Source organism: Dipodomys spectabilis, unplaced genomic scaffold (genome assembly GCF_019054845.1).
Source record: "Dipodomys spectabilis isolate Male_0828 unplaced genomic scaffold, ASM1905484v1 ptg000140l, whole genome shotgun sequence".
In the NCBI taxonomy this organism is placed as follows: domain Eukaryota; kingdom Metazoa; phylum Chordata; class Mammalia; order Rodentia; family Heteromyidae; genus Dipodomys; species Dipodomys spectabilis.
In genome coordinates this window covers 21,274,864-21,300,816 of record NW_024870817.1, presented here as the reverse complement: position 1 = coordinate 21,300,816, position 25,953 = coordinate 21,274,864, and the positions used below count along the sequence as shown (strand labels likewise).

Here is a 25,953-nt window from a genome sequence, read left to right as displayed (position 1 = left end):
AGTCTTTTTTTTTTTTGTCGGTTGTGGGGCTTGAAGTCTGAGCCTGGGTGCTGTCCCTCAGCTCTTCAACTCAAGGCTAGCGCTCTACCACTTGAGCCACAGCGCCACTTCCATTTTTTCTTTTCTTTTCTTTTTTTCTGAGTGGTTTATTGGTGATAAGAGTCTCATGGACTTTTCCTGCCTGGGCTGGCTTTGAACCGTGATCCTCAGATCTCAGCCTCCTGAGTAGCTAGGATTACAGGCGTGAGCCAGTGGTGTCCAGATTGGCTTCTCAGTCTTGGTCCATGGATTTTTTTTTTTTTTTTTGCCTATCTTTGTATCAGCACCACAGTTCCTCTATTTCTGTGGCTTAGTGCCAGTATCAGAGTTGCAAGGTTTCTACCTGTTCTCTTCAGAACTGCACTGGGACTTTAGTTTTCTTCACAAATTTCCAGTTTATATTGTCCAGTTTTACAAGAACTTCAGTGGGATTCTGATTGGGTACACACACATACATATGTATATATATGTACATATATGCACATGTATTTGATTTAGAGAGAAATTGTGTTTTAATAGATATTCATTGCTAAAGATAGTACACTTCTATTCATGTCTTTTATATCAAAAAAATAACATTCTGCAATTTTCTTCTTGAAGGTTTTATATATTGTTGATTGTCTCATTCCTAGTATACCACATTGAGTACAAATTGTATAGCTATAATAAAGTTACACTGATGTAAATTTAAAAGCACTACATAATTTGATATAATAAGGTTTAAGATATGATTTATTTACCTAATATTAATCACATAAGAATATATATATTTCATTGTGATTAAGTGATGACATAAATTTCACAAATTTCATAGTCTTGTTAGATAGTTATACTTAGTTAAAGTCACAAACACATTCTAACCTTCTTGGGGCAAATTGTCTTTATTGTGGTCTATAAAGTTTGTGAATCCTATGAGCTTTGACAGTACAGCTATTTGCTCCACATCGGGTGATATGTACATTTTTTTCCTTTTGCTTAGTGTTACCTGTTCCCTCTTTCCCTCTCATTCCCTCCCTTCCATCGTTGCCCTTGAGTTGCTTAGTTTGTTTTGATCGGTGTCCAGTGGCGCTGATGGGTCCTGCAGTTGTATGTTTTCCCGTTCCCCCCTGTTTCTGTGTTCTCCTCTAGTTTCCCTCAGATGTGCGCATATATACCATATATGTGGTCAGCAGCATGGGGTCATTTAGTAATGATAGAATATTTTTAAGTGAAATTGGCTGTTTCTATAGTGTAAATTAATTGTACAAGGAGAGTGTACTGTGATATTTTCATACATGCTTACTATGTACTTTGGTCAAATTCACCCCCACTGTTATGCTTTCTAACTGTTCCTCTCCTACTGTTATACTCTCTCTCTCTCTCCCTCTCCCTCCCTCTCTAGTTCCATCATATTTTCTCCCAGAAGTTTCTCTTCTTTTCCTGGTTTTCTTCCACCTGAGAATCTCCCTTTTATATTCATGTCATTGTCATTATCATTATTATTATTATTGTTATTTATTTCAAGATTTTTATCTGAAGGATTCATATCTGAAAAAAATAGATAATGATTGGGGAAGGGTATATATAGGCTACAGAGTGGTATCTGTAATTTTTTGTTACTTTAATATTAAATCTTTGGAAAAAACCACAAAGCAAATAGTTACCATCACGTAAATATCAAAAATGAGGAAATTGTTAAACAAATTTCAGCTTTTGTGTACTATAGGATATTTTCCAGTCATTCAAAAGAATGAGCTATGGCGAGGTCACTCTGTATGGAGAGAATTTCAAGAGTTAGTATTTAGTGAGGTAGACAAGGTGCAGAAAAGTATGTATAAAAAGCCATTTCACTTTATAGTAAGATGACATATATGTAATGTAAGTTCATGCATATCATATACTTATTCATAGCAAGGTAGGTAATATGCCTTTGTCTGATCATACAAACAGATAAAAATAGGGAGAGAAGGAAAGAGAAGGATGAATGAATGGGGAATCAAGACAGGAAATAGAAAAGTACATGAATCACTTAGCATGGATGATATGCTTTTGTTTATACATTTATAGATAAGAAGACTATACAGTCACTTTATTTAATGAACCAATTGACTCAGAGAGGAATTTACTGCATTTGTCTGGTGGTTGTGATAAAAAAAATGAATTTAGCAAAAGTCCAAAGAAGCTCCTCAAAGAAGGAATTACTCAATGCTTTGTTCTGCTGTTAGAATCTCTAAATAGATAATTTAATGAAATTAAGATGCTTTTCAGTTTTACTTCCTAGGTACGGGTAATACAGTTAACTTAATTTCAATGAATTTTTTTAATAATGCAGATGAGAAAGTCCACGGTGTGCTAGGTGATACCTGATGCCAGGATATAAAAATAATAGTTGTGATATTTTATGAATTGGGGATATTTGAGCAGGGAAATGTTCTTTTTCTCTCTCTTTTCCTTTCTTTCTTCCCTTTTTTCCTCCCTCCCTTCTTCTCTTTCTCTCATTGTTTCAACCTCTTCAAAGAAGGAATGATTCTTGTCTTTTTGCTGCTGTTGTTCAGGGTGAGGTCTTAGTGAATAGTTTGAAATAATGGGGTAATACTTTGATATTTTTATTTTTATTTTCTTTCAGTGTGCGGGATGACAGAATTCGGGTAGAAAGGATGGACAACATTTATTTTGAATACAGACATGCTTTCCAGGTAGTTTCAGAGTTTTATGGAAAAGAGATAGTAGACATCAAAGGTAAATATTTTATCCATGTTAGTGTATTTGTCAAACTGTACTGACTTGAGATTTGGCTAATGGTGTGAATGTGACGTTCCATTGAATGACAGGTAGACAGTAATCAGCCAGAAGTAGAAGGAGCTGAGGGCAAAGGGCCCTCTTCTTTTTTTAAGTGCCCTATTCTTGTGCTCTTCAAGAACACCACTGCAGCCACCCTGTAGCTCATACCTGTAATCTCAGCACTTAGGAAGCTGAGGCAGGAAGATTACAGAATACAACTGTAGCCTCTTCTTTATAGTTGTAACCATGTGGTCACTTGCTGCTTTTGACAGATTCACTTGATTCTATGGAATTATTGACCAACTTTTCTTTTTGCTCACCTTTAAAGGTGGTTCATTAGTAGCTTAGCAGTTTTATAGAATGTTTAGGTATTCTTAAGAAGACTAGCATCTGAAAGGTTGGTTGTTAGAATTAAAATACCAGCACGTTAGTAATGGGATCCTAACATGTTAAGTAACCACTGTTTGTCTGATTGCATTTCCTCATCAGGCATTAGTGTTTTATTTTGTCTGTACCTCGTATACAAGACAGTCCAGCTTATGTTAGTGTTCAGTTTAGTGATGTGAATACACATTTTTCCTTTTGGCCCACACTTGGGCTTGTTTCAGTTCTCATTACACCCCATACAGATAATGTTTGTCCTTGCCACGTGCCTGAGAGTTTCATCATGTCTTGTTAGCATTGCCTTTCATGTAGGCTTCAGCATCTGGTTTTGGAAATTTCATGGTTTTTGGTTTTGAACTTATATTCTTGCACTTGCCAGGCAGGCAGTCTGTCAGTGAGCCACTCCACCCCCCAGTCTTTTCTTCCCCTTATTTGTCCTGTAAAGCCTCCCATTTTGCATTGTTTAGAATCCCCTACAGGGTGCAAAAGTGAAGTAGGGTGGCCAGACTGAGAGCTGTTCCCATGTTGGTGGTGAGCAATGAGAATGGCTGCACTACCAGCCCCTGTCATTAGCAATGTGTGGTGGTTATTCATCTATATCAATTCAAATAGCTATAAGCCAGTCCTTTCAAGAGCTATCCTGTGATTGGGATTTACCAAAACTTATTTAACTATTACCCTAGGGATGTTTATTTAGGTTGTCTCTACTGGTTTTTTTTTTTAACGGTTATAAAAGAATTTTCAACTCACCCTCTATTTTCACAGTCTTAGGATAGAGTTTGAACTATTAAAAATGGTACCCCCTTGTTCTTCCCAAAAGATTCAATTCATCACCAAAACAATGTGCTTTTCTCCATACCATAGGTATTTATGATCACTTTTTCTCAAAGGTGACCTTTCAGTTTAGGAGGTTGCATCTCAGCCAAACTATTATTTTAATAATATCTAATGTTTCACATTGATACTATTTTTAAATATAATTTAATGTTTCACATTTAAGTAATATTTAATAATAAATATTTTTAACTATAAAATATATTTTGTTTAGCTTAAAATTTGTTTTCAATAATAGTAATCATGTTAATGAGGGTATATGCTTTGCTTTTTTAGGTTCCCAAAGTTTTTCTGGCATCATTAATTTGGAGAAGCCTGTGATTTGCTCTTTGGCTGGCATAATAAAATATCTAAAAGAATTTAATTTGGAAAAGATGCTCTCTAAACCTGAGTAAGTAGAAAAAAGGAGGAAAGAAATGTTGTATTAAAACATTTCATAAATCAAATTAGAAATGAGAGTTTTGCCTGCTAATGATAAAATACTAAGGAGGGTATAAGGATTAACTGTTTGATATTGTTGCTGAGCAATAATTAAAATATTTCTTAATTAAAAATGCTGTCAAAGTGTATTCATGATAGCTATTTGATATATTGTTTTGACTATACAACTATGCCTTATATTAATTGGATTATAAAGTATTACTAAAAGTATTTATAAGTTTTACTATCTTCCTTACTATTGGTTTCATTTTTTATTTTATGGACCAGATAACTTTTTGCAAGAAAAACTAAGTTGGTAGATGTCAGGCATTTCAAAGCTGTTAATTGACTGTCTAGGGAAATACTAGTTTAATAACCCATGAAGTTAAAATGTCAGTGGGTAATTTTCTTGCCTTTCTATATTCCACCTTCACTAGCCCATTGTCTTGGCTCTGTCAAGAATTATCTCCATTACATGATCTGGTGTAAGTTAGCTCTTTTCAGTAGTAGTGGGTGGCCTGTAGGAGTGAACTCAGTAAAATGGCAGAATTGAATTAGGTAACAAGAAGTGGTACTGGTTCGAAGTTGCTGGCTAGAGTGGTGAAAGGTATTTTTCTTGAGAATAACAGGGACATATTTGATACTTTTCTCATCATGATTACCAAATACTTGACAGAAGCAATTTAAGGGCAAAAAGCTTTATTTTTAGTTTATAGTTTCAGAGGGTTCAGTCTGTCCAGGTAGGGAGGGCATGGTCCAGCTTAGGTCATGGCTGACAGGGAAAGGAAGCAGAGGAAAGGACTGTTGACCTGGTCTGATCTTCAAAAAGCATGCCTGCAATCACCTAATTGTACTAGACTCCACCTCCCAAAGTTTCCATGGGAACTACCAGCTGAGGACCATGTTCAACACATGAGCCTGTGAGGACATTTTATATTCAGACCACAGCAGAGCAAGATAGTATCGTTACAGATAATGAATGAATGCCAGAAAGACATGTCCACAGAGGAAAGAAAAAGTATAGTGTACTGTTTTAAAGCATGCTAAAAGACACTAAGAAAACAATACTAGTCATGGAAGAACATAAATAAGAAGTAGTAAAGCTTTGAAATGAGATGATAGGATTTAAGAATGGTATACAATGAAAAGGTTAGTTTAGCTAAAGATAAACAATTTAGAAAGAAAAAAATATAAACAAACAAGCTAATGCAGCAGGTCTGAGAAGACTGCTATCCTGAGGAAGATCTGCCTGTGAGCTTGGATCTTGACTAGACTGTGGAATTTCTATTCTACTGGTAGAATATCCTGCAGAATAGTTTTGGGATTCCTCCCTCCCTCCTTCCCTCCCTCCCTCCCTCCCTCCCTCCCTCCCTCCCTCCCTCCCTCCCTCCTTCCCTTCCTTCCTTCCTTCCTTCCTTCCTTCCTTTCCTCATCCCTTCCTTCCTCCATCCCTTCCTTCCTCCATCCCTTCCTTTCCTTCTTCCTTTCCTTTCTCATAAAGTAGTATAGAAATGATACAGTCTTGAGTTTCCCTGGTAAGCTCTGGGCAAGAATCTTTTCCTTCCATTTTAAAACTTTAGAAAGAAAAGCATGCTTTATAAAAGTTTTGGTGTCTAAAATATTAATGAAGTATTTTCCCATGTATTTATAAGATTTCTATCCAGATTCACACAGCATGAATTCTAGCCAAGCATTGTTTATGAGGTTCATTTCAAAGCACATAAAATTTGACTTTTTCACAGAATAAATAATTTAAGATTGTTTGAATATTTCAGTTCAGTGACCATATACTGTTAAATACCTGAGGATGTTGGCTGATACAACCTTAGTTCCACAATGTATATAATTCTACATGGAACTAGACACTGGCTGAAGGAAATTGATTTTGTTTGGAAAAGAGTCTACCTTCAAAATACTTATCAACCAAAAATATATGGGAAATCTCAAAAGCATGGTTAGTCCTTACAGCAGTTTGATAATTACTCTTTTGTAGGAATCCTTCTAATTTAAGATTGCCCAATGGTTGAGATCTTATTAAAATCAGTGTGGCTGTTGATTTAAAGAAAATTCTCATTGTATCTAGTTTGAAAGTTAGATTACTTGTTCAGATAGGGCAAAAAGGAAAACAATAACAGAAGTAGCCAAAGAAAGAAAGAAAAAACAAATTACACACAGCGCATTAATGCAGTTAATGAAAAGAACCATGACTTTTCTCTGTAAAGGACCTAAACGAATGTGGCTGTTCACATTACTGGTTTCTTTGTTGGTAATGTGAATATTGGTAGTCTCCAATAATTATATGTTAGTTAGGGCTCAAAGCCTTCTTCCTCATCCCCTCTGTATCAGGTAGTATATAGATCCAAACCAAATTTTGCCACAAAAATATATCCTTTTTGACAATCAAACATTAACACTTTTCTTCTTTAGTGACCTGACATTACTTGTATTGTTTTTATTTTTAATTTTTTTAAAAAAATTTAAATTTAAATTTTTTATTTTTATTTTTTATTGTGAAAATACTGTACAGAGGGGTTACAATTACATGGGCAAGGTAATGAGTACATTTCTTATCAAGCATTGTTGCCTCCTCCTTTGTTTCCCCTTCCCATCCCTTCCCATCTCCCCTGGTCCCCCCCCCACATTTGTATTGTTTTTAAAAATATGCTATCAAGACGTAGACATGATACCATACACCAAGAAGATTCCAGCACTTGGAAGGTGGAGGCAGGAGAATCTACAATTTCCAAGGCCAGGTTTGGCTGGAGATCTGTCTCTAAATACATACATACATACATACTTACATAAAGTCATTTTGTTAAGTGCTACTGACAGAAGCAACACTTGAATTGGCTGATAAAGGAAGTTGAATTAGCTACATTTGTAACATGTCAGTTACTATTTCTGAATATAAGCTGGAAGTGTATATACTTTTTAAAAAAGTTATATTGAATCTAAATTTTTCAAGTCTATTTGAAATATATGGCTTAAAAATTTAGTTTTACAATGTTCATCAAGAAATGTACACATTACCTCACTCGTAACTGTAACCCCTCTGTACAGCATCTATATGATAAAATAAAGTTAAAAAAATCTAGTTTTAGATATTTACAAGGACTTAAGGTGAGTGCAAATTCTTTGAACCTTATTAAGGAAATAACTTTAGCTACTTACTCTGTTTTGTACAAACAACATTGGCCACCATGGTACCGTGTTGATAATTATAGAGTAAATAACATTTGTTGCACATATAAGATTGTTAAGTGAAAGCTTTTAGTGTTTATCAAGATTATCTCATCATAGAACAAGAGGACAATTTAAAATATCTTGACATGTTTTTTCTAGTTAATTGCATAGCTTTTCCTGAAAGTACCATCACGTACTCTGCCGTAATAAAAGACTATACTTGTTTCTATTCCTGGAGATGTAAAACAAAAGCAAAACACTGCAACTGTTACTTTCCTTCCATGTTTTTGGCTTTGGTGTTGGAGCAGCGGCCCTTTTGCATCAGTATATTTAACAGCACTGGCATGAATGGAAGACAAGTAGCCTAGTGAATTCTCATCTTGTGTTGCTCTGTTAGTTTTTAAAAATTTCCTTATGCATTATGTGGTTACTGGTTATATTTCAATCTTTTACAGGAATTTTAAACAGCTGTCAAGTGACATGGAATTTATGACCATTAATGGAACAACTTTAGGGAATCTGGAAATCCTACAGAATCAGGTCAGGTCAACATGAGGGCTAGTTGATTCAAAATGGTTTTGAAATAAAAATTATAAAGTATGAGGCTGTTCTTCAGAATGCAGGTAAAAATAACAACAATGCCTTTTCTTTTTAAGGATGTTATCAAGCTATCCTTTTTAATAACCTAAGGATATTTCATCCTGATAGTGTCTGTCTTAATTTCTATATTACATATTTATTTAGGAAGATAACTTTGAAAATTAATATGAAGTGAATTTTCTTTGTCAGGTTGATTAGATCTTTTTCTTATATACCTTTAACTTGTTGGTAGGTCTGCAATTTCATTACGCAGAATGTAAAACAAGTTACTGTGGTATGCAATTTGACTAGTAAATGTGTCTCTTACTTCAATAATTTTCATTGTCTATTTGTCCTTCATTGATGAATTAGGTAAATGATAGGATTTGTTTATTAAATTAACACTTGGAAGCAAGCACTGGTGGCTCATGCTTATAATCCTAGCTATTCAGTAAGGTAAGATCTGAGGATCAAATTTCTACACTATCCTGTGCAAATAAATCCTTGAGACTCTTATCTCTAATTAACCACAAAAATGACTGAACGAGAAGCATGGCTCAAGTGTAGAACACTAGCCATACACAACAAGGTTGAGTGAGAGCTCAGGCCCTGAGTTCAAGTCCCAGTCATGGCACCTATCCCCACAAAATTATTACTTGGGAAAGTATGAGGTATTAGGTTGTAAAATTAATGTTATTACAAAGTCATCAAGAAATAAAACTTAATTTCAGATAAAATGCTAATTCCAAATCATTTGGTTAAGTAGTCAGAAATGTGAACCATTTGAATGAAGTGATTGAAAGCTCTTCAGAAATACTTTATCACTGCTGCCAAGTAGAAACTGAATTTGTTTTCCTGAATCTTGGATGAGAGTGAAGTAGTGTACTCCAGCCAGACTTATAGTGCTCATTAACATTTTCATCCTGTCGCTCCATGATGGAGAGGCTGCAGATCTGTTTCACACATTTCCATCAGCTCTGCACATGGAACTATGATAAGAAATGGAGCAGGAATGAGGACATTTCTGGATGGGTTGTTGAAGAAGAGCTCCCACCAAACTTATAGACATAGCCCTGGCATTCCAATCTTTGCTTGCTCCTGCCACACCTTCCCTATCCAGTCCTACCAGAGTCAGTTCTGAAAACCAGTTCCTAAGGCAGAAGAAACCTTAGGTCAAAATCTGCTTTTCAGTTCCTTCTGCTGTCCAGGAGTGGAACCTTGTAGAGACAGAAGCTGAGAATTGACATCCTCTCTTTGTTTAACCTTGGTCTCTCTTTCCATGGAAGCTTCTGAATAATTTAATCAATTGCCAAAATACATAGACAGTCCCTTTTCTTTGTAAAAATATCAACATTTATTTTGTGTGAATGAGCCCCTCATTATTAGACATGTGTAACACTTAAAATTTGTTGAGTGGAATAGTTAGGGTCCATGAATACCTAATAGTTTGACACAAATATAACTAGTTGACATTTTTGTTTTTTAAAATTTTTCTTAGACTGATCTGAAGACCAAAGGAAGTTTACTTTGGGTTTTAGACCACACTAAGACGTCATTTGGGAAGCGAAGGTTAAAGAAGTGGGTGACCCAGCCACTTCTTAAATTAAGGTAAAGTGTATTCTTTTTTCTTTCTTTCTTTTTTTTTTTTTGGGTCCAGTCAGGGGGCTTGAACTCTGGGTCTGGGCGCTATCCCTCAGCTCTTCAGCTCAAGGCTAGCGCTCTACCACTTGAGCCACAGCGCCACTTCCGGCTTTTTTCTTTTTGCTTATGTGGTGCTGAGGCATCAAACCCAGGGCCTCATGTATGTAAGGCAAGCACTCTATCACTGAGCTACCTTCCCAGCCCTAAAGGTATTCTTTTTAACCATGTTTCATCTGAAATTATAAAGTTGTAAAATTAAATATGATAAGGTTTTTATGGCTTAGAAAAGCAGTTTTAAGTTGGGGAAAAGTTTTGTATTTTGTAACTGCCAATAGACTGGTGTTCAGATGCTATCCCCGCATCCATCCTCCACCTCTGTGTCCCAGGAGCAAGCCTGTTTGTAGACTGGAAGGAATGGGCTCTGTGAGAGAGTAAGTGGTCCAATTAGTTGTGAGGAATTTGACGGCAAGGCTCAGAAATTGGTCGCTGGATGGAGGTAATTTGGTGATTTTGCTGGCCTTGGAGAAGGAGGCTACATGGTGGTAGTGATGGTGGTGAAGTTGGCAAGTTCATGGAGAGTCCCTAAGGAGCAGCACTCAACCAACCATAGCTTGATGGCTGAAATCCTGAAACAGTGTGACATCACAAAAGCAGAGTTTGTATACTGGGAGCGCCTTCCATGCAGACACTTGAGTCTTGCCCCTAAAACAGGGGTGTCCAAGCTGGGCACTGGTGGCCCATGCCGGTAATCTCACTACTTGGGAGGCTGGGAACTGAGGATCGTGGTTCAAAGCCAGATGATGCAGGAAAGTCCACAAGACTCTTACTCCTATAAACTACTCAAAAAAGCTAGAAGTGGTGCTATGACTCAAGTAGTAGAGAATTAGCCTTGAGCAAAAGAAGCTCAGGGACAGTGCCCAGGCCCAGAGTTCAAGCCCCAGGATTGGTAAAAACAAAACAAAACAAAAAACAGGTGTCCAGGAGTGTTTGCACATTAGAACTATCTGGGAGCTTCACCTGGATGCTTGTGTCTCACCATAAGAATTGTGATTGAATTCATCTCTGTTATACATGGGGTGTTAGGACTTTTTTAAAAGCTCTCCAGATGACTGATCATGACTTAGATAAATGTAGGAACACTAATTTAGAACTATATCTGGCACACTATCTGGCACTAGCAGGAGCCCAGTTAATGTGTACTGAATAGACAGCGTTATTTATGGAGTTCATACTATAGATGAGTATTTAGTACTTAGAATCCTGATAGTAAAGAAGAAGGTCCTGAGAGCTTCAGTACTTGTACAGTGTCTCAAAGGTGTCTCACAGCTCTAAAACTAGGATGGAGTTCAGAATCTGAGTGGGCACTTACCATTGTCCTGAGCATTGTCCTGGCTCAGCCAGAAAGTGGTGACCCTCCACTCTGTTAGCTGGACAGGCCAGTTCCAACACCCTCAGCCTCAAAATGGTAAAATTCCTCCCCACAGGTTGAGTAAAGAATAAAATGAGACAGTAATCCTAATGACTATGTTTGAGTTCTTTATTTCATACCAGGCACTTTGCTAGGGGCTTTGTATGATTGTCTCTTTTAAACCTCACTAAGTAGATCCTATTGTTAGCTCCATTTCACTCAGGGATTAGTAAGTTGCTACTGTCTTCAGAAAGGAAAAGCAGATGCTACTGTTAATGTGGACTTTGCTCTAAAACACTACTGATGATGATGATTTCCAAGGTGCTACAATTTAGTAGAGCACTCTGATTTTCTTTCTTGATCATGCTGACCCTCAGACATGGGAAATTAAGAGGTAAAGAAGAAATCCTGGGGCTGGGGGCTTAGCCCAGCGGAAGGGCGCCTGCTCAGCCTGCGCAAGGCCCTGGGTTCGGTCCTCAGCCCTGGAAAAATTTAAAAAAAAGAAAGAAGAAATCCTGAAAATGAAAGTATCTTTTAGTTTAGTATTCATATGAAATTAGGAGACCTCCTGGAACAAAGCCAGGCAAGATGGTTTTCTGTACTCACTCTGTGGACAAAATGTAGGAATGTCTAGTTGAGATAGTTATCTACAAATCTGTCCTAGGAACCTCTCATTACCTCTGCACACATGCCCAGGAAACAGGAGTGCAAAGATGTTCTGGCTAATGGAAAGACATCTGCCACACCACAATGTGCACCATGTTATGTTCTTGGTTGAAACAGACTCACTAACAGATGCTTGTATGTGAATTAAAATTTCTATTTTCAATGTTAAGGCTCCTTTTTAAAGTGTGTATAACCAGGAGTACTTGGAGACAAAATCAGTAGACCATGTTGTCTGCTCTTTGGTGCTGAATCCTGGTCCCTTGGGACCCAGCTGAACTCTAGCATTCTCTAGCAGAGCTCTATTCTAGACCAATACACTAGCCCCAAACACAAAGCCATTTGCTTTCTCTTTACATTTTAGCTCATGATTTAAAAAACTTTTATTCTCCTAATCCATTACAATGCATTTCAAAAGAATTCTACTTAAATTTTTTTTTTTTTTTTGCCTGTCAAGGGGCTTGAACTCGGCCTGGGTGCTGTCCCTGAGCTCTTCAGCTCAAGGCTAGTACGCTACCACTTGAGCCACAGTGCCACTTCCAGTTTTCTGGTGGTTTGTTGGAGATAAGAACCTCAGGACTTTCCTGCCTGGGCTGGTTGTAACCTTAACAATCCTCAGATCTCAGCCTCCTTAGTAGCTAGTATTACAGGCGTGAGCCACCAGCGCCTGGCTTCTAATGATACTTGCAATCTATTAAAAAAAATCTTTAGCAGAGTAATCAGTGCTCTGCTCCGTATTTCTTACTGTTCCTTTTGCCTTTCTGAAGTGCTAACGGAAGTGTCGTGTGCATCACACCAGGCTAATGTTCTGTCTCTGACATTGACAGCCAGATACTACTTTAGAGTTTGGTTTTCATCTGTAGTGAGATCATAGGGGCTGACAAGAGAATTTAGAAAGATAAAGCATATATCCCCAAGTTCTACCAGTCTTTGCAAGTCATCTGTGGGTTCTCTTAGGTCCCTTAAGAGTCTCTTAATTTTAAAGCACTTTGTTTTAGTGTTTGCTTGCATGCTAATTAATTAACTAATTAATTATTTCTCTTCTCTTTCTTCCCTTCCCTTTCCTCTCCTCTCCTCCTCATCAAGGCTTTAACACTAAGGCCTGTTGCTTTCACTTGGCTTGCTTGCCCAGCTAGGACTCTACCACTTGAGCCACACCTCTAGACCAACATTTTACAGATTATTTTGGAGTTTAGAACTTTTCTGCCCAGGCTGATCTCAAACTGTAAGCCTCCAGATCTCAGCCTCCTGAGTAGCTAGGATTACAAATATGAGCCTTTGGCATCTGGCTGAGTTTAGTTTTAGTTTTTATTTGATTTCTTTTCATCAGACTGTCACTCAAATCCAGGGTGTTGTGCATGCTAGGCAAAAAGCTCTATACTGAGCTACATCCCCAGCCCTTTTTCTTTGTACTTTTAGCCTCCTTTAGATCTCAAAAATCACAATCATAAATCAAGGAGAAATTTCTAACCTCATTAAATTTGATTCTATCAAATGACCTTTTTTTGATGTGGAATGTTTTTTTTTTTCCTTATTCTTACTGACCAGTTGTTATGTTTACTGAGTTCACTTAAGTTTTTGAGACTGGAGTTATGTTGCTGCTACTACATTGGCTTTTATAAATAGAGTGTTTTGGTTCTTGTATGTTGTGCTCTCTCTCTCTCCCTTTCTCTCTCTCTCTCTTTCTCTTTCTACATGTGTATATATATATATATATGCATATATATATATATTCATCGGTTTTTCCATTTTTGTTTTGTGCTGGGACAGAGACTTGAACTCAAGGCTTGGGTGCTATTTATGAACTTTTTTTTCTCAAAACTGGTCCTCTACCACTTGAGCCATAGCTCTACTTCTAGCTTTGTTGATGTTTAATTAGAAATAGAGTCTCATGGACTTCCCTGCTTGGATTAGCTTTGAATCATAATTTTTAAATCTCAGGCTCCTAAGGATATAGGTTACAGGCATGAGCTACCAGTGCCCAGCTTAGTTTTTATATTTTTAAACAATATTTTTTCAGTGTACTTTGCTAGCTTCTTATAGATGAAGTAATTAGTAACTAATTAGTTTTAAAACCTTTTAAAAAGTACATTACATTGGATTCATTTTTTAGATTTCTCTAGTTCTTTTGTATTGACATGGTTCCATCAATCATACGTGTTCCTGTGTGAGTATGTGTATAGTAAGTTTATATATACATTCCTTAAAAAGCTGGGATGAGTTTATATCACAGAGATGTCTGTTTTATATATAAGTTGAGTCTTTTAAGTGATATTTTGGGCAAAGTAACTTCTGAGGCAGATTTGGTTGTCTCAGATATTTAAAGGCTAAGGAAGGGTGAAGCTCAGTGGTAGAACTCTTGCCTAGCATGCTGAAGGCCCTAGGTTACATTCCTAGCACCAGGAAAAAAAAAAGAAAAAAAAGGAAAGAAGGAAGGAAGGAAGGAAGGAATCTAAGGAAGGATGGAAGGAAGATAAGGAAGGAAGGACAAGAAAAGTATTCAAGATTTTGTAGCATACTGTCCATTAAAAACAATATTAACCAGAAGGAAATAGTGAGTTTCCTTTGTGGATGCTTCTTTTTCTACAAACTTTGCATTTTTCCAGGATTCCTTTCAGTGACCTCCTTTCACTTTTAATAATAGCAGGGTCTAATCTGTCTTCCTTCCTTCATTTATAACTCACATGCTACTCGTCATTATCCTTAGCACTCTGGGCACCGTACATCTGCCAGGACGTCCCATCTTATTCCATCTCCTCTCACTGCGTTTATACTTGATGATCTCGTAGAATGTTTTCTCTTCAATTTTTTTTTTTTTTTGTTTTTTGATTTGTGAGTTTTCTTGATGGAATTAGGGTTTGAATCAGGACCTTGTGTTTGCTAAGAAGGTGCTCTACCACTTGAGTTCCACCACAAGCTCTTTTGTATAATTATTTTTGAGATAGGATCTCAAAAACAATCAGAATGTGATATATGATTCTATTTGTGATGTTTTATTTAAAAATAATTTATAAGAAATACATAGCAAATACACACATAAACTTTTCTAATGGTACATCTTTGCCATCATCATAATCAGATAAAAGTGATATTCTAGCCAAGCCAATCCATATAGACCAATGTTGGAACTGAGAGCACAGTTTTTGTACCAGATCATGTGTTAGAAAGATGAGGAGACAGCCATAACTAACTGCAAGCTTCCAGGATGACAGAGAGGGTCATCTACTGTTTTGTCTATAGGTCGAGTAAGGAATGGAAGGTGAGTAGATGGAGTAGGTGCATCCCTTCTTAAGGCAAGATCACAATTGACAATTGCACACTATCTAAGTCAGCGTGGATCACAGCCTTTCTCTTTTATGTAATACTTTAATATATAGCCTGAGTTCTGGGAACTTAGGAAGCTAACTATATTTTGATCAACCAAGTACACATTGGCATGTTTGGTAACATTATGGTAGAACATTGGTTAGGGAAGCTAACTACTAACAAAAAGATCTTCAGAGGTTTAATGGGTCCAAGAGAATAGACCTTTCCAGATTGGGATTCTCTTACAGACATTTAGGAACCCCAAAGGCTCTGTGGTCTTAAACATGTGGCTTCCAATTCTGGGCCCTGCCATCAGCAAGAGGGAAGGAGAAAGAGAGAAGAACATGCGTTTTCTTTTTTCCTTTTTTTTTTTCTTTTTTCTTTTTTTGTTGGTTGTGGGGTTTAAACTCTGGGCCTGGGTGCTGTCCCTCAGCTCTTCAGCTCAAGTAATTGAGCCACAGCGCCGCTTCCGGCTTTTTCTGCTTATGTGGTGCTGAGGAATTGAACCCAGGGCCTCATGCGTGTGAGGCAAACACTCTACCACTGAGCCCCATGTTTTCATATTTTTAGGAGCCAGGTCTTATACATGTCCCCCTGACTTTCTCCTCTGGCTGGAGCTCATTCTGATGTCTCACTCTATTGTCAAGAAGGAAGACTAGTGAATATCTAGCATTATACAGCCAATGACTGCTTTTTTTCCTTTTCATTGTTGCAATTGTTCTTAGAATTTATATATTTAATTTACTTAAACTTTCCAATCTTTATGTGTCTTTTTTTTTTTTTTTTAAACCAGGGCTGAGAACCGAACCCACGGCCTTGCGCGCGCCAGGTGGGCGCCCTTCTGCTGGGCTAAACCCCCAGCCCCTAAACTTTCCAATCTTAACCTAAGTTGCAAAGTTTCAAAATGTAAAAAGTTAAACCTTGAAATATTTATCTCTCATCGCGGCCCCAGGTCTTATTGGATAAGTCTGGTTATTATTTTACTGTGCATCTTTCCAGAGACTTTCTGTTTTAAAAATAATGACCAAACAAGTAGGAATATATATATATATATATATATATATATATATATATATATATATGCATATTCTCTCCTCCTTTGTCATACCTGGGGCTATAATGTACAGAGTCCCTTTGCAGTGTCCTTCAGTTGTATAAGACAGCTATTTTTCATGTGTATTATCTATCACTCTCATGGACAGGGGGTGCTCCTCACAGAATCTGTAATCTACGTCTACAACTAGTAGAAGCTTTTCATGGCAAAGGACATAGCTAACAAGATATATAGAAAGCCCAAAGAATGGGAGAAGATTTTTACCAGCTACCCATCAGACAAGGGTCTCATATCTAAAATATACCTAGATCTCAAAAACTTAAAACTCCCCAAAATAAGTTCTTAAAGAAATAACAGCCCAATCAATGAAAGGGCTAAAGACTTAAAGAGAGACTTCTCAGAGGAAGAAGAATGGTCAATAGACACATGAAGAATGTTCAATATCTTTGGCCATTAAAAAAAATATGAATCAAAATAACATCGAGTTTCTACCTTACCTGAGTTAGAATGGCCATTATTAAGAAAACTAACAGTAGCTGGGCGCTGGTGGCTCATGCCTGTAATCCTAGCTATTCAGGAGGCTGAGATCTGAGGATCGCGGTTCAAAGCCAGCCCGGGCAGGAGAGACCGTGAGACTCCTATCTCCAATAAACTACCAGAAAACCGGAAGTGGCGCTGTAGCTCAAGTGGTAGAGTACTCGCCTTGAGCTGAAGAGCTGAGGGACAGCGCCCAGGCCCAGAGTTCAAGCCCCACAACCGACAAAAAAAAAAAAAAAAGAAAACTAACAGTAACAAATGCTGGCAGGGGATGTGGCTATAAGGGAGCTCTATTACATGTTGGTATGAATATAAACTTGTTCAACCATTCTGGAAAGAAATATGGAGGTTCATCAAAAGACTAAACAAATGACCCAGCAATCCTACTCCTGGGCATTTATCCATTTGCAGCATTGTTTACCATAGACATGGAATCAACCCAGATGCAAGTAGATGAATGGATCAAGAAAATACGATGTATATACACAATGGAATTCTACTCATTCATTAGAAAGAATGATATTGTAGCATTTATAAGAAAATAGGAAGACTTGGAAAAAATTATATTAAGCGAAGTAAACATACTGAATGATTTAAAATACACACACACACAGAGACACACACACACAGACACACACTGGGATATGATGAATTATATAGGTCTCGACATTCACACAGTGAGGCCAAAGGAGGAAATACATAGGAGTGGTTGACAAAGGCTCAAAGTTATGATCTTATAAAATAATATTTATGACATGAACACCAAGAAAAGGAAACGAGACTTTTTCTAGTTGATGTTCTTGCTGTTTTTTCTTTTTTCTTGTATCTTGTTTGTTTGTTTGTCTTTGGGCGTGTAGGAGGGGCACAGGAAAGATGGAACAAAGGGTGAACAAAAACAACAGTGGTAGTCACTGGACACTAGATGGAAAATGAACAGTACATCTTGTGGGTGGGGATGGAGGGAAAAAGTGTGAGAGAGTGAGGGAAGGGGAGACATGATTCAGAAAGAATTGTATTCATTACCTGATTCATGGAACTGTAACCCCTCTATACATCACCTCCACAATAACAATAAAAATAAACAACTAGTAGAAGCTGTTCAACACCCTGTAACTCAATACCATAGCTAAAGGAAATAAAAGGAGGCTTTTAGAACAAATTGGATTTTTAGACAACTGCTCAAGAGAATTGAGGATATTAAGTTTTGTGCTTGGCACTTAAATCACATAAATAAGTAAAATTAAGGGACTAGAGACCTGTTTGTGCGAGGCATTAGCTCGCACATATTGGTGTGATTTTCTGAAGCGCCAAGTACCTTGAGGTGGCAGTTAATTCTCTTGAATAATTAACTAGCTCTTATTTTGGTAAACCCATATGTTTGAAGTATAATGGTTATCTTTTTAAATGACCAGGCAATAGAATGTTACATATTTCCTTCTACTTAAGATTTAATTTATACTCACAGAACAAAATGCCAGGCTTAACTCTGGAATGACTTGACTGGGAGGCCCTGTTAGTCATTTGTGGTTACCCATGTTCTGCGAGCCTGCGGACACCCAGGTGGAATGGTTTACTCAGCCCAGCGCACACGTGACTGCTCATAAATGGAGAATGGGGTGGGAGGGTGGCACATACCTGACAGCCATGGCTGATTACTCTGGCTCCATGCCAGAGCTACTCCTGGCAGCCACTGCCAGGAGAAAAGTGGACCCCAGGGGTTCTCCCTGACCCATGTGTCAGCGTGGTCAGCGTGGATTCACCAGCATGTCTTGGTGAGCTAGGCAGGAACTTAAGAGTTGGCCTCTGCTTTGTTTTGTGGTATCTGGGCCCTCAGTGAAATCTAGATCAGCTTGAAGGACCAGCAGTAAATGGTAGCTTTTCCTATAGCTGAGGAGGGGAACACAGGGAGCATGAGGACAACAAGGAGACCATGTATGTTTTCCCTTCTTGGCTTTCCAATTTTGTCCCTGTCCATCTTCATGGTAATAGTTACCAGTCACGCTGTTTTTGAGTAATAGCCACACACAATAGTTGCTAACGTCATCATCCAGTTCATCTCCAAATGTGAAGGACTCTGCTGACACCCACATATTATCCTTGGATCTTAGGTGGTAAAGAAGAATCTCTGTCAACCCTAGGACCTTAAGTCCTTTGTTTCTCTGTATCCGGGATGAAATTCTTTTCACTGGTTTATTATAGCATTGTAAGAACAACTGTTACTACTATAGGGAATCTTGGGATAATACTGTTACCATTGTCTTTTTGGCAATACTATTTCTTGCTTTGCTACCTGTCACATCACCAAATCTCTCTCACTGCTTGCATTTATAGAATGATTCCTTATTCTGGTGGTCTAAGTATTGCTTTATTAGAGTTTCTTGGAAAGTCTCCTAACTACTTTTTTTTTTTTTTTTTTGTCTGTCGTGGGGCTTGAACTCTGGGCCTGGGCGCTGTCCCTCAGCTCTTCAGCTCAAGGCTAGCACTCTACCACTTGAGCTACAGCGCCACTTCCGGTTTTCTGGTGGTTTATTGGAGATAGGAGTCTCATGGTCTCTCCTGCCCGGGCTGGCTTTGAACCGCGATCCTCAGATCTCAGCCTCCTGAGTAGCTAGGATTACAGACTTGAGCCACCAGCGCCCGGCTCCTAACTACTTTTAATTAGAAAATGATTCTAAGGTATATAAACTTAAGAACATTTTATAAGTCATTTTATTCATTTGCATTTTTTATCTACCTATAGAGGATAAAAATGGAAATGCAATACCCAGTGATGGGAAATTTGTGGTAAAAAAACAACCACATCCCCTTTTACTTTCTCCTTGTCTGTTCAGACATCTATAATTGGTAATAACCTGCTTTTTCAATGCAGCCTATTAACCACTCTCAACATAGTGGTTTATATAGTACTTCTGATCATTTCTTGCCAGTTGGAGTGCTTGAGAGTGCAGGGCTAGTAAATTCCTCCTTGTTTACTCTGCACAAAATACGATTGTGTATTATGATTTAGGGTTTGTCATTGTGTCGTTATTTAGAAATATTTTTGTGTGTAGTTGATTCCTTACCATGCTGATCCCTTACCATGCTGTTCTTTGTGATATCTACAAACAAATTTGTACCAATGATTATGAGATCAGTTAACATTTAATGAATGGTTACTAAGCAGCAGGCACTGTTTGCCAAGTGCTTGACATGTATTATTGAATTCTCACAGTAACACCAAGAGTTAGGGCCCATTGGTGTTCTTGTTTTACTGATAGAGAAACTAGGGCATGGCTAAGTAATTGGTGAGTGACAAAGCCTGGATTTGAACTGAGGCTACCTGCCTTCGGAGCCCAAATTCTTAACCTGTGAGCTAGAGAAGACTTGATTTAAAACCAGAATGATTGCTAGTGAACATGATGCTCTTGCCTGTGCTGATCCCAGGCTGGAATAAAAGCTGCTTCCTTTGTAGATTTTTTAAGGTTCCAAATCAACATAGCACAGTCTTTACACTCTCTAAGAGTTCTGTAGAATTTATGTCTGTTCAACTTTGTTTCTGGGAAAGTTCATAATCATGGTTTAGATTTTTAATAAATTCTTTGCTCTTATCTTTCCATATTTTGGAAAGCCTCTAATTCTTGAGACAGTAGCTGTCTGTGTAGGCTGTCTTCTGCATTCACAGATGGCATCATTTTATCTATCTTCAAACCATCTGTGGCACCAACCCAGTCTATTCCAATTGGTGTCATCTTTCATTTATGCAGGAGTGAGTTATTAAAGTAAAACTTTCTATTTGTATGGCATTTTGGGTAAATGTTGGAGTAAAACATTGATTTATTTTGTCATAACAATCCTATGCCAAGAAAATTTATTTATTTTTGGCTTCATCTTGATTTACTTTATATAGTCTTTGGAGTGGAATCCAGCAACTGTTTATTGCATGCATGCAGTTTTGAAACTGTAGGAATGAAGACATGATCCCTGACCTTATTGACTTGATAGTCTAGTAGGGAAGACAGTGTAGTAGCAAATGGAATTGAAAAGAGAAAGTGCATGATAATGGAAAAGGGCAGTAACAGGATTAAATGTGGTCTGGGCGTCTAGAAAACTCTTGTAGTGGGAGAGTTGGTAGAGTGGAGGTTAGTGGTCAGTTAGGAGGAGGAAGTGTCTTTCTGTCAGAGCAGCAAGTGAACTTGGAGTGGCCAAGGTATTAGAAGTGATTCAAAATCTGACTGGATCTTGAAGTGGAAGCGAGTGATAGGTGATCTGAAGTTGAGACTTCATGGATAAGCAAAGACCTTGTAGGTCAATTAAGGATTCTGGATTAAAGAACTTAAGTTTGGTGGCAAGTCATCAAGGAGCCTAAGGCAGATTGTGCCAGAATGGCTTTGAGTTTTAGGAATATCATTCAGGCTGCAGTATGGAGAATGGGTTACACATGGTGAAAGAGTAGAGGTGGGACAAAAGTTAGGAGGTTGTTTTGCTTGTCATTGGGAGAGAAATGATTTTGGCATAGACCAGGAAAGTGGCATTAGAAATGGAAAAAGTAGTTGGATTTTTGGGACTATCTTGCTAAGAATGGAAAAGCCAATCTAGATGTCTTAAAAGCTTGATTGTGTTTGATACAATGAGTCAGAGAAAAATGAAACAAGAATGAGAGCTGAAGGTGGTATAGTGGCTCTGAATTGTGGCAAAGCATGATCTCACAAGGTACTTATACAGTCACTAAAGATGAAAATATTCCCCTAATTATAAAGCAGATGGTCTGTTATCTAGGCATGCTACTAGTTAATATAAAGTTTACCCTTCATGTTAGCGTATGAAATACCAGCAGAACTTAGAAAGACAAACTTGTTTATTTACCTTATGTCTTCTTTTTCACCAAAATGTCAGTTTATTCTTTCATCCACTCATTTTACATATAGTTATTTATTTATTTTGGATGCTGTTACTTGTGCTTGAACTCAGGATCTTGAATGTTTTCAATCTAATTGGAGATAAGAGTTTCTTGGATTTGTCTGCTGGGCTGGATTCAAACTTTAATCCTTAGAGCTCAGTTTCCTGAGTAGCTAGGATTCCAGGTATGAGACACCAGTGCCTGGCTCATGCACGTACTTATTTTTAAAGTAAACCTTACTGAGTGCTGGGCTTTTTAATTACTAGACATATTTATTATCTCAGTCATTAATATTACCTGTCGGTCACTCCTAGAACTTTGATGTTTTCAGGTACTTAATGAGCCATGTCTTACTTATGATGCACTCAGCCAATCAGGTTTCCATTTTAAGTTGACTAGCTTCACCACCCCTTCCCAAGTAGCCCATCACTTGCTATGTATCACTGCTGATGAAGTCTGGCATCCCTAATCCTCTGTGTCTCCTGAGGCCATATTATCTGCAGTTTGTACTGCAATTCTCCTCCCTAACCACCATTAGTCAACACTTGATTGGTTCAAGTTGTCTTGTTGCTCCTGGTGGCAAAGACAATACAGCTTATATAGCAAACGCATCTGCATTAGCGAAGACAATACAGCTAGCAAACACATCTTCAATCACAGTGGTTTAAATATGACAGGTTTATTTCCTACTAGTAAGTTTATTTGGTAACAGATGTGAAAGTGGGAGATTTTCTGCCTTACTCATGAAGTCGGACTGATAGAGTCGACCATGTGGCTTACAAAACTGCTTTAAGCTTAATATCTAGCTGGCAAAGATCTTACTGTGTGATCTCCCACAGAAGGTTTCTTTGGGCCAGGGCTCAGAAGTGGCTTACAGTATTCCTATGCTGTAAACAATTCAGATGCATGGCCACACCCAAATGCAGAGGAACCTGGGAAGTATATTTTGTGTTTTCCTTGTGACCTGGTCTCTGCCACAAACCAGTTAGTAGTAAGAGGGAAGGAAGGACCATACATCTTTCTTGTGCTTTGTAAGTGGCTGTGACATTAAAATGAGAAATGTAGTCAGGTGTTGGTGGCTCATGTCTGTAACTTTAGCTACTCAGGAAGCTCAGATCTGAGGATCATGGTTTGAAGTCAGCCAGATCAGGAAAGTCCTTGAGACTCTTATTTTCAATTAATCACCCACACAAAACAATAGCCAGATGGGGAGCTGTAGCTCAAGTGGTAGAGCACTAGCCTTGAGGGGAAAAAAAGCTCAGGGACAGCACCTTAAGTCCTAAGTTCGAGCCTGAGGGACACACACACACACACACACACACACACACACACACACACACACACACACACACACACACACACACACATACAACCCAAGTGTACATTCTGATTTTCTAACACACACACACACACACCCAAGTGTACATTCTGACTTTCTAACACAAACACACATCCAAGGGTACATTCTGACTTTCTAGCTTATCTAATCACCATTATTCTCTTCTTACAGGGAAATAAATGCCCGACTGGATGCAGTGTCTGAAGTTGTCCATTCTGAATCTAGTGTGTTTGGTCATATAGAAAATCATCTACATAAATTGCCTGACCTAGAAAGAGGACTCTGTAGCATTTATCATAAAAAAGTAAGTTTCATAAAAATAAAATCTATTAAAGTTCATAATAATTCAGTATGGGGACTCCAGATGTTCAAGGAAAATCATGTGAGATTTCATTGTTTTTATTATTTTATAAAAGATTGCAAGTAGCATGAGAAATTAGCTAACTCCTCAGAAATTTTAATTGTACAAATTAAGGTTGTTCCAGTTTTTGCTTTGTAAAAGTAAAATTTTCCCACTTAATACCACAGCAACATAAGTAGTCATTCTATTATAATAAGAAAAGTGTAAAACATTATCAAAACAACAAATTTACTTATAAAAGTGCTACTGTAGAAGAGAGATGTCTTTTGATCATAAGTTCTTATTAAACAAAGGGAAAATCTGCTGATATTATACTTCTGAGGGTATTGGTATACCAATGAGTTTGTATAAAAAAGTGTTTAAGAAGATTATTTTGATTTTTATCACTTAGTTTTATAGATTAAGTGATTGCACTGGCTTTCCTATGGAGTACACTAATTTACTTTATCATCAAAATGTTTCTGAATTTAAGCCAGGCACAGAAGCTCACACTTGCTATTTGAGAGGCTGACAACAAGAAAAACAACAGTTCAAAGCCAGCCTGGGCAAAAGTTCTTATGGCTATATCTCAATCAGTAAAAAGCTGGACATGAATGACCAGACCTGTCATCCTAGCTACATAGCAAGTGTAAATAGGAGTACTGTAGTCCAGGCTGTCCCTAGCAAAAAGCAAGACCTTTATGAAAAATAATGAAAGCAAAAAGGAATGGAGATATGGCTCAAGACATAGAATTCCTACCTAGCAAATAAAAGGACCAGAATTCAAATCCTAAAAATGCTCCAAATCCTTATTTTGTAATAACTATATTTGTAATAATTGTTAATAAATAAACTTCAAAACTGGTAGTTTTTTTTTTTTTGGTGGGAATATGCTGGTTCTGGAGCTTGAACTGAGAGAGCTTAGGTGCTACTCTGAGTTTTTTTGCTCAAGGCTAGCACTCTGCCATTGGAGTCACACCTTCACTTTCGGTTTTTTGGTGGTTAATTGGAGATAAGATTATCACAGACTTTTCCTGCCCTGCTGGCTTTGAAGCAACCAGGATCCTCACATCTCAGCTTCCTGAGTAGCTAGGATTACAGGCATGAACCACTGGCATCCAGTCAGAAGTGTTTTACCTTTTGTAGAAGCTATTTACATATATTATATCCTTTGTTCCTTGCAAAAAGTATAGCACTGGGAAGGTACTGTTTTTTTTTAAATCACTTTCTTACTGTTAGGAAGTTATACATAATGCTGTGTATTTAAAATGTTACAATAGGGTTATCATACTGGCTAATGCAGCGTTGCCAATAGAGGGTTAGTAACTTGCTAATGACAGAATTTGTATTTAAACCTTGACTACATTTTCAGTGTATTGTTTTGGACGCTACTGCATTCGATATGGTTGTCTTTAAAAAACCTCTGTTCTTTTTCTTATGTGGTGCTGAGGAATCGAACCAGGGCCTCAGGCATGCAAGGCAAGTGCTCTACCACTGAGCCACCTTCCCAGCCCTTAATGAGTACATTTTTTTTTTTTTCTGCTTATGTGGTGCTGAGGAATTGAACCCAGGGCCTCATGCATGCAAGGCAAGCGCTCTACCACTGAGCCACCTTCCCAGCTCCTATGGTTGTCTTTAATGTCACTGTATCCCCCTCCCTGCTCTTGACTCTTTGAGCAACTTTTATTTTTTTGCCCAAATTGAAATATTTTGCCAATTTAATAATTTCATTGTACTACAATTTTTATATGCTCCAATTTTAGTGTGACCAAATTTTCATTAGTGTTTACTTTTGTAAGGTCTCCTTTTTCCAACCAAGTTTTACTAGAGTGTTAAATATTGCCTCTGAGAATTTTTGTGGTGCTCAAGAGGACTTACGTAACTGTTTCAAATATGCTTCAGCTAAATTTGAAAACTAAGTACAAACCAGATTTGGGAATACTAATCCAGAGAAAAAGATGAGTTGAGTAGGTTGTGTGGTCGGTGGAGTCTGTTGCCGTGTTTCTTGGTTTGCTGTGTTGTTTGCTGGCAAAAGCAGAAGCCCTGCTGATATTAGGAAATTTTATGATCAACTCTTTTGGGACTACAGAGGAATGCCAAACCATGTGTTACTTTGTATCCTTGGCCTAGTAACTGACATCAGTGCATATTACCTTTCATTAATCAATAGATCTGCAAGCACCTTGACTTCACTAGTTGAAAGCATTTATTCATTGACAGATGTCAAAGATGGTTGATTTTCTTCAGAGAAAATAGGAGCAGAACAAAATTTCTTTTCGTTATTAAGGAAAAGAGCAAAGTCAAAGAAAGTGTCATAGCAACAAGATGGCAGCAGCATCTATGCTGCTTTGATTTCTGTCACATCTTGCTGCCTCTCTTTAAACTTCACTTTGATGTTTGCCTTTTATAAGGTTTATGTATTTATAAAAAAATTCCAGTAAAAATTACAACCTAATTTGTTTTAAGAGTGACCAATACAACTGCAAGAATGGCTTTATTTTGAAATGTCAAAATGTATTTTACTGAAGGAACTTATGACTCATTCAGAAACTGTTCCTAGGTACTGTTTTAATGTTTAGAATTTGCCTCA

General features: G+C 37.7%; 1 protein-coding gene across 5 annotated transcripts in view; it reads left to right on the top strand.

Moving 5' to 3' along the window:
• Positions 1 to 25,953, top strand: part of Msh3 (mutS homolog 3) — a 155,138-nt gene that overhangs the window by 47,117 nt on the left and 82,068 nt on the right. For all 5 annotated transcript variants that reach the window (XM_042690870.1, XM_042690869.1, XM_042690871.1 and 2 more), the window contains 5 exons: positions 2,645 to 2,757; positions 4,294 to 4,408; positions 8,076 to 8,160; positions 9,698 to 9,807; positions 23,195 to 23,327. In XM_042690870.1, coding sequence (XP_042546804.1) covers positions 2,645 to 2,757; positions 4,294 to 4,408; positions 8,076 to 8,160; positions 9,698 to 9,807; positions 23,195 to 23,327 — 556 coding nt within the window. The remainder of the gene's footprint in view (positions 1 to 2,644; positions 2,758 to 4,293; positions 4,409 to 8,075; positions 8,161 to 9,697; positions 9,808 to 23,194; positions 23,328 to 25,953) is intronic.